Source organism: Kryptolebias marmoratus, linkage group LG22, assembly GCF_001649575.2.
Source record: "Kryptolebias marmoratus isolate JLee-2015 linkage group LG22, ASM164957v2, whole genome shotgun sequence".
NCBI classification, from domain to species: domain Eukaryota; kingdom Metazoa; phylum Chordata; class Actinopteri; order Cyprinodontiformes; family Rivulidae; genus Kryptolebias; species Kryptolebias marmoratus.
In genome coordinates, this window is record NC_051451.1 from 11,970,588 (window position 1) to 11,978,186 (window position 7,599).

General features: G+C 40.0%; 1 protein-coding gene across 3 annotated transcripts in view; it reads right to left on the reverse strand.

The window, feature by feature from the left end:
• Positions 1-1,970: 1,970 nt before the first annotated feature.
• Positions 1,971-7,599, reverse strand: part of si:ch211-195b21.5 (serine/arginine repetitive matrix protein 2) — a 16,402-nt gene continuing 10,773 nt past the window's right edge. For 2 of the 3 annotated variants that reach the window (XM_017430959.3, XM_037973468.1), the window contains 5 exons: positions 7,074-7,135; positions 6,883-6,979; positions 6,669-6,787; positions 3,164-5,890; positions 1,971-2,739 (listed from right to left, as the gene is read on the reverse strand). In XM_017430959.3, the coding sequence (XP_017286448.1) occupies positions 5,357-5,890; positions 6,669-6,787; positions 6,883-6,979; positions 7,074-7,135 (812 nt within the window). In that variant the 3' untranslated portion in view covers positions 1,971-2,739; positions 3,164-5,356. The remainder of the gene's footprint in view (positions 2,740-3,163; positions 5,891-6,668; positions 6,788-6,882; positions 6,980-7,073; positions 7,136-7,599) is intronic. The other variant, XM_017430968.3, reaches the window with a different exon arrangement.

Consider the following 7,599-nt stretch of genomic DNA (forward strand, 5'->3'; position numbering starts at 1 on the left):
AAACAAATGGCAGAAAATCCTCTAATCTAGATTAGATGGCCACCACAGTTTGTTGCATGAAACCATCAAACTGCTGCCAAAGGAGCTTCAACTCAGCACTAAGTAAAGTGTCTGAATATTTTTAAAAATGTGATATTTCTGTGAATTTTATACAAAATTGTATAAAACTTTGTTTTCACTTTGTCATTACGTGGTTATACTATAGAACAAGGAGAGAAAAAAAGTTAACAATTGTATCATCAGGCTGCAACGTGACAAAATAGTAAAAAGTCACAAGGGTTTGAATACTTTCTGAAGACGCTGAGCATCGACATAATGGATGTTGGCTGGAAGGGGTCTGCTAGCAAAGCAGATTAATGCAGGTAAAAAGAGAATGAATATCCTCATTTTTTAGTCCATCCTTTTGCAAATGCATCCTGCAAACTTGTTTTTAACCTGTGTGTTTTGGTGTGAAGGAGCTACACGTTTACTTCTGCTTTGGCTGAAACAAGAAAAAATAAATACCTGAAACTTGTCACTTTTCATCACCACCCACACGTTTTTTCATCTTGGCACACCAGATTGCACAACGAAAACTTGTACCGTCTTGTTTTATTGGGAGTTTTTTGAAACGGAATCCTAAACAAAACGGTGTGAAGGTTGGAAACAAACATATGTGACAAGATAAGAGCCGCAGAGTTGGAGGAGGATTCTTGGAAAATGCACTTTTTAAACTCAATGTTAATCTCAGTAACAACGTTGCTTCAGCAGGTTTACTGTTCATTGTTGTTCTGTATGCATATTTTTAAAAAAATCTAATTTGCTTTAACTGTATAGATTTATTTGTTATTTACTCAGGATTCACTTTTCACCCATTAAAGCAGCTGTCTAAGCTCCTAACCCTGCTGTCGTGGAAGGTCTTTGTGATTTTAGGATGGAGGATGAGAAACATGTTGGCAGACTCAATATCCACACAGTCTGCAGTATGAAGAGTTTCCTGTATGAGAAAAGCCTGATGATTTGCCTCCATCTACTGGGCAGCCATGAATAAAACAGCTTGGTGCACCTTCTGTTTGACTCCTTTGAACGCCTACTGAAGAATGTGATGTTGTCATGTATGCCAGGCCACAGCATCCCTGCTTGGTGCTCTGGACTGGAACCATCATCATCAATTCTTTCAAGAACTCCACAATCTATGATCTTTGCAGACAACGTTGTGGTTTGTCGTGAGATCAGGGAGCAGGTGGAAGAGAGTCTGGAGAGGTGGAGGTCTGCTCTGGAGAGAAGAGAAAGAGATGTAGGAGTGAAACTAAAGGGAGGTTCACGGGATGGTGGTGAGACCTGCTGGGATTCGAATAAGAAAGAAACAGACGGCAGAGCTGAAGATGTTGGGATTTTTAGTGAGTGTCTAAAATGGACAGGGTTAGAAATGAGTATATCTGTGGGACAGACATATTAAGAGGACAGTAGATATTTTGGATGAAGGATGTTGAACAAAGAGCTGGCAGGGAGGAGGAAAAAAGGACGACCACAGAGCAGGTTCATGGATGTCTTTGTGTTTATTGTTTTTCTTCCTATAGAAACTGCTCCTGGACAGTTGATTCTATTTCTCTGTCCTGGATTCTTCACCTGCAACTGCTTGAGGCATGTGGCTGCCCATCCTGAGCCTGTGTTAAAAAAAAGACAAAAAAGAGTTGTTCCTTTCCACTGTCGCTCGCCATCTGAAGAAAGGAGATTGGGCCAAAGTGAAGGTTCAGTGCAATCTGCTAGTTTCCTTCGAACACCTTTTCACTAATTGACATTGTCTAATAACCTGGATCTGATGATGTTGTGTTAAAATTGAACTGATGATTGATTCTGAATCTGGACCTGCTGTATTGAGCTCGCCAAATGACACGAAGAACATCACCCCCAGCAAAAATGACATAAGAACGTAACAGATTCTATCAGGGTGTTATTGAACAAAACAAAACAATCAAGCAACAAGGACAGACTTTTTTTTCCCTTCAAATTGTTTTATTATAACAGTTGTTCAAACATATATAGTTTTCCATTACTTAGCAGCTTTAAATCATTCAACAGTTGGTCTGCACTGTAAAAAAAAGGACCCCGGTGATCGTCAACACAAAGAAACAGGACAAAGATGAAGCTCTTGTGTACACACATACAGCTACACAAATGTACTGATCTGACTCCTTTTAGTTTTTATTGTTCATTGTTCTGACAGCTTTTTCTAAATGTTTGTCTGTAAATGTCAGGGTTGTATTTCAGTTTTGTGTGGAGCTGCTGCCCGTCTTGGACAGAACACATCGTCGGCAGTGACGAGGGTGCTGTTCTGGTTTGTTGTGGTGAGGAAGGAGCTGAACAGAAAGGCAAAGTTCTTGATTTAGTGGTCTCTATTCCGACCCTCACCTGTGGTCATGAGGTGTGGATCATAACCGAAGGATTCTGGATCCAAGCAGCTGAAATGAGTTTAATGTGTAGGGTAGCTGGACTCTAGATGAGGTGAGGAGCTCCTTCTTCTGAGAGGAGCTCGGAGTAGAGCCGCTGCTCCTCCTTATCGAAAGGAGTCAGCTGAGGTGGTTCAGGCATCTGATCAGGATGCCTCCACTGAGAGAGACCCCGGGGCAGAATCAGAACCTTTTCTTGAGGGATTACGTCTCCTCTCTGGCCTGGGAAAGCCTTGGGATCCTCCAGATGGAGCTGGAGAGTGTCGCTGGGGAGAGGGAGGTGTGGCTTTCCCACGTGGACCTGCTGCCTCTGCAACATGACCAAGGAAAAGTGTTACTGGTTAAACAAAAGCTAAATTTATTAATTACATGAGAAAAACCTAGCACTTTGACTCACAGCGGGGGCTAAAATTGTGACTTTCTGTATAAAGTTTTGATGTCAGGGTCATCTGACTTTTCTGACTTGTAATTCAAAAATAGCTTTTTTGTTTTGTTTACAAAGTATTAAATCAGTCTAGCACTTGGGCATTTACTAAGGTCACTTCCACTTTAAGTTTCATGGACCACCAATATGTCCTCACTGAAGTGGACAAAGACATGAGACAAACACTTGGTGGCCTATTTGGTCTTTGAGGTTTTCCCTTGAGCTTTGAAGCAGCTGCATTTTCCTTCATATTGTTTTGTTTTGTTTTTTAACAACAAAGCAGAGATTTTTACACAGTAAGAACGCTTACCTTTTTGGCGGAAAAGGCTTTTTTTTCCAGCTCACTGTATGGAGGACTGAGTCATCAGCAGACTTCTGCCTAAAAGTGCAGAAAATATTAGCAAAATGTAACCGTCAACTCTTACAATGAGCGTGTAGTTCTAAAAATGTACAACATGCTAACTAGAAGATCCTCATACTGTAACGTTTGGTTATAATATGGTGAGAGCTCAGCTCTGTTTGAATCATTGTCAAACCTTCAGTTTTCTCTGACCTCAATTCTAATACCCTTAATCAGTACTACAAAGAGATATTAAGTTTTGTTTCATGATTATCAATTTTCTAGTTTCCCCAGAAGCTTTGGGAAAACCTATGCAAACAAATAACTTTTGGCCTGTTGACTTCAGGTGTTTCAGTCAGAGTTAAGGATAGGCCCGTTGTCCTCACTGATGTGCAGTGGTAATGTTTCAGCGTGCCAAGACATTTCAGACGATGTTATGTTTACAACTTTGCGGCAACACTTTGGGTAAGGCCCTTTTTTATTCCAATGTGGCTGTGCTCCAGTGCACAAACCCCTATATCATCAATACTTACATCCTGCCTACACACCCGTCATATTGTCAATCACAGTGTAACATGACACTTTTAAGGCTCAAATAACTAATTGAAACTAAACATATTGCAAAAAAAGCACATTTGATATTACAGCAGCAAGGTAGGATCTACATCACAGGTGTCAAACTCCGATCCCTCGGGGGCCGATCTCCTGCATGCATTAGATGTGTTTATGCTTTAAAACACCTGCTTTAAATGGATGACTTGTTGCCATGCTCCTTGAGAACTTGATAATTTGGTGAAGAGCTAATCAAACCATTTGAATCAGCTGTGTTGGAGCAGAAAAACTAAAAACTCCCAGGACAGCGGCCCTCGAGGCCTGGAGTTTGACACCCCTGATCTACATGAATCAATGTAAAAACACCACCTGAAAAGAATTGTCTGAAAATGTCCCATTCATTTACATGAAGGAGCAGGACTTAAATTTTAAAATTGTAACCACCATCCTTTGTAGCTTTAACTTCTGGCTTCGGGCCCCGTGTCTAGTTCTAATATACTGTATGTTAATGGTTCAGATATTGAGAGAATGACGAAACAGCTGAGGATGCAATCATGACTGGGAAAAAAAAAAGACAGAGGTCACACAGCACGATTTTTGGCATTACCGTAAGTCGTCTTGTGGTTGTGAGAGCACTTAATCTGCTTTTAGTAAGCCTGCCACATTACACAACCACAAACCATCCATGATGGAAGATTTTGCCTACGATGGTCAAAAACTGCACAGTGTGAACTCGTCCTAAAAAGGACACAGCCTGTTAATGTTAGTTTAGATTTGCAGCTGCCCCTGTTACGTCAAGTACCTGGTTGAACACAATCACGCCGACTCATAAGTTCACTTCAACAAGAACAACTAGCTTTTTCAACTTTTGTGTACATTTCTGTACGGTCCTTGTATTTACACGGTTACCAAAAAGTCTGGCTGGATTTTAGATTCAAATCCAAACCACGAGAAAGAAATTCAAATACACATTTTACATTAAAGACGACTGCGCTGTTGGTCCTGTAAAAAAAAATATGCATATAGAAAAATGTTAGCAGTGAGCATCAACTTGACAGAGAGAAAAATCTGTTTTTGCTCAAACATTTACAGAATTAGAAAGGTGAAAAGAGAAGTCAGGGCATATTTGAAACATGCCAGATATCAACATGAGTGAGATTTTCTGATGAGGAAAATGACATTTTGGCAGAATGCTCATGCAGGCCTACTTACCAAAAGCCTGACAACGACAATTAAATGACTTTTGTTGATGGTGTGAAACCAGCCTGTGATGCATTTAGGTGCAAAGACCATCCAACCTTACAAACGCTCAATTCTTGGTTCTCTCTTTTACCACCCTGTTCTGCATTAAATGCATTCAGCAGAAATAAACCTCTTTTAACTCTTCTTGACAGAAAACAAGCTTCCAACATGTCAGAGTAAATGTAATATTTTGAACAGCTGTTTTGGGGTCTTTTGTTGTAACTTATAACAGCTTCAGAAACCCAATGACTGGAAACAGGAAACAACAGTGAAACAATAAAACTAGGGCCTAAAAGTTTCTAAATCCTAGGTGACAAAAATATGCAAACACTATTCCAGGGATATGTACAGACAAATACATTACAAAACTTAAGATTTGTTCTTTTCTTTCTTCTTCTTTTTATCCTTCTTCTTCTTTTTCTTTTTTGGATGTTTTAGATCAGGCGATTTGTCGTCAGTGCTGCTGTCGCTGCTGTCAGTTTTATCGCTCCTGTGTTTATGTCTGCCGTTTCTGGAGGACTTGTCCCTGCTGTCCGCGTCTTCAGTTTGGGCTTTTCCGCGCCCCGTGACCGGCGGCTCCTGGTTCTCCTCCTTGGTTCTGTTGGCTTGAGGTGGAGGCGTCAGCCGGCGGTTCACGGTGATCAGCATCCTCTCCTTTTTCATTTCGTCTTTCAAGCTGATGCTCTGCGGCCCGGCCCTGCTGTCTTTGAGGCTGTTCTGTTCCTTCGGATCTTTCTCGTCCCTCCTGCTCTGCTCGAGGTCTCTGTAACCTCCCGAAACCTTCTGGTGACTGTAGCCACCGTGATCTCTCCTCTCAGAGGAGTGGGAGTGCTGGCTGCTGGTGCTGCTGTGGAGCGAGTGTCCTTTGCTGTCTTTTGAATGCTTGTCCAACATCTCTTTCTGCTAAAAACAAATGAGGAAAAAAAACATGTTACAGACTGAAACTAATAAAGCATCAATTCTACAGTAAGTTCAACTACAATGAATTATGTTCCACCTACAAAAAATAAACAAAAACCTTATTAGGGGGGCCAATGGATAAGCACTGAACCACCATTATTATTATTATTACTTCGACACAATTCTCCTGCAGCTTTAAAAACCTCCACACAAAAAACAGATGTGTGAAAATGTGTGGTTTAGTAAGAAATAATGCGGCATGACTTTTAGTAACAGTACATTATACTGTGTTTTTACACTTTTATGAGTGGTTTTAGTTTTATGCACCAAAAACTATGAATTTCTTAACTGAAAACTTGATTCCAGTCAAATTGGATTATTTTTTAGAGCTTAAAATACCAACGTTTAATCTGCAGTAGGCTGAAAAAGCATTTACCCGCCTTGGTATTCTTTCTATTTTGTTGCCTTACAGCCTGGAATTTAAACAGATTTTTTTATTTGATTATAAGTAATGGACCTACACAAAATACCCCAACTTACTGAAGTTAAATGGGGGAAAAAACTATTCATTTTAACCAATATAAGATGAGAAACAGTGAATGCGTATGTATTCACCCCTCCTAAGTCAATACTTTGTAGAGCCACCTTTTGCACATCAAGCCACTGTAATTATCCTTGGAAAACCTCCATGTTGCTTCGCTGCTTTCTACATCCCCGAGACGTTCCCCTGCGCCCTCGACAAGCTGCCCACGCCCACCCTGGTCAGACAGAAGCCACTCACACTTTTGGAGGCGCTATGGCGGTGCATCTCGGCATGTTTCTCGGCAGAATTGAAATCTCCGATGAACTCCTCACACTTCTGGCAGTAAAACCCAATCACTGGAGACATAAACCCCATTCCTGCAAAGAGACAGAACACCGGTGAAATATTTCAAGCGTGAGGTGTGGAGGAAAATAGGAAACAAATACTAATTTAAAAAAATAAAACGTGTTACCATCCTGTTTTAATAAGTCCTCCAGTTCTTTTGCCAGTGTTTCCATTTGTCTTATTTTAGCTTGTTTCTCTCTTTTCTTGTCTTCACCGTCACCTGCCTAAAACACAGTTTGGAAAACGAGTCAAAAACGCTGAGTTTGGACATTTTCATCTTTTATTTTCTGATTCTCATGCAGCCTGGAAACTCCGTACCTTCTGTTTGTCACAGGAAGTCTCAGAATGTCCATCCTCTTTCATCCGTTTCTCTTTTGTCACTGATGGAGGCAGAACCCAAAACAAATAGATTATTATTTATTTAACAGTCTAAAATTTATTTTTTTTTAAAAGGATGAATCATGAGGCAGGATGGTTTTAGTTTCTTACTGGGTAAATCTTCAGCTGCAACAAAATCCTTTATTTGACAACTTAACAGATCATAAAAATCATGATTTTCTTCCTTTTTATTTCCAAAGCACGTCATTTGATGAGTAGTAAAATAAAAAACTGAATGTTTGTCTATGGGCGTTTTTTATTTTTTACCAAAAAAGTTCTGGTGCTCCCACCGTATCTGATGTTCCACCCAGGCTATTCAGAATATACAGGTGCTGGTCATAAAATTAGAATATCATGAAAAAGTAGATTGATTTCAGTAATTCCATTTAAAAAGTGAAACTTGTATATTATATTCATACATTACATACAAACTCATATATTTCAAATGTTTATTTCGTTTAATTTT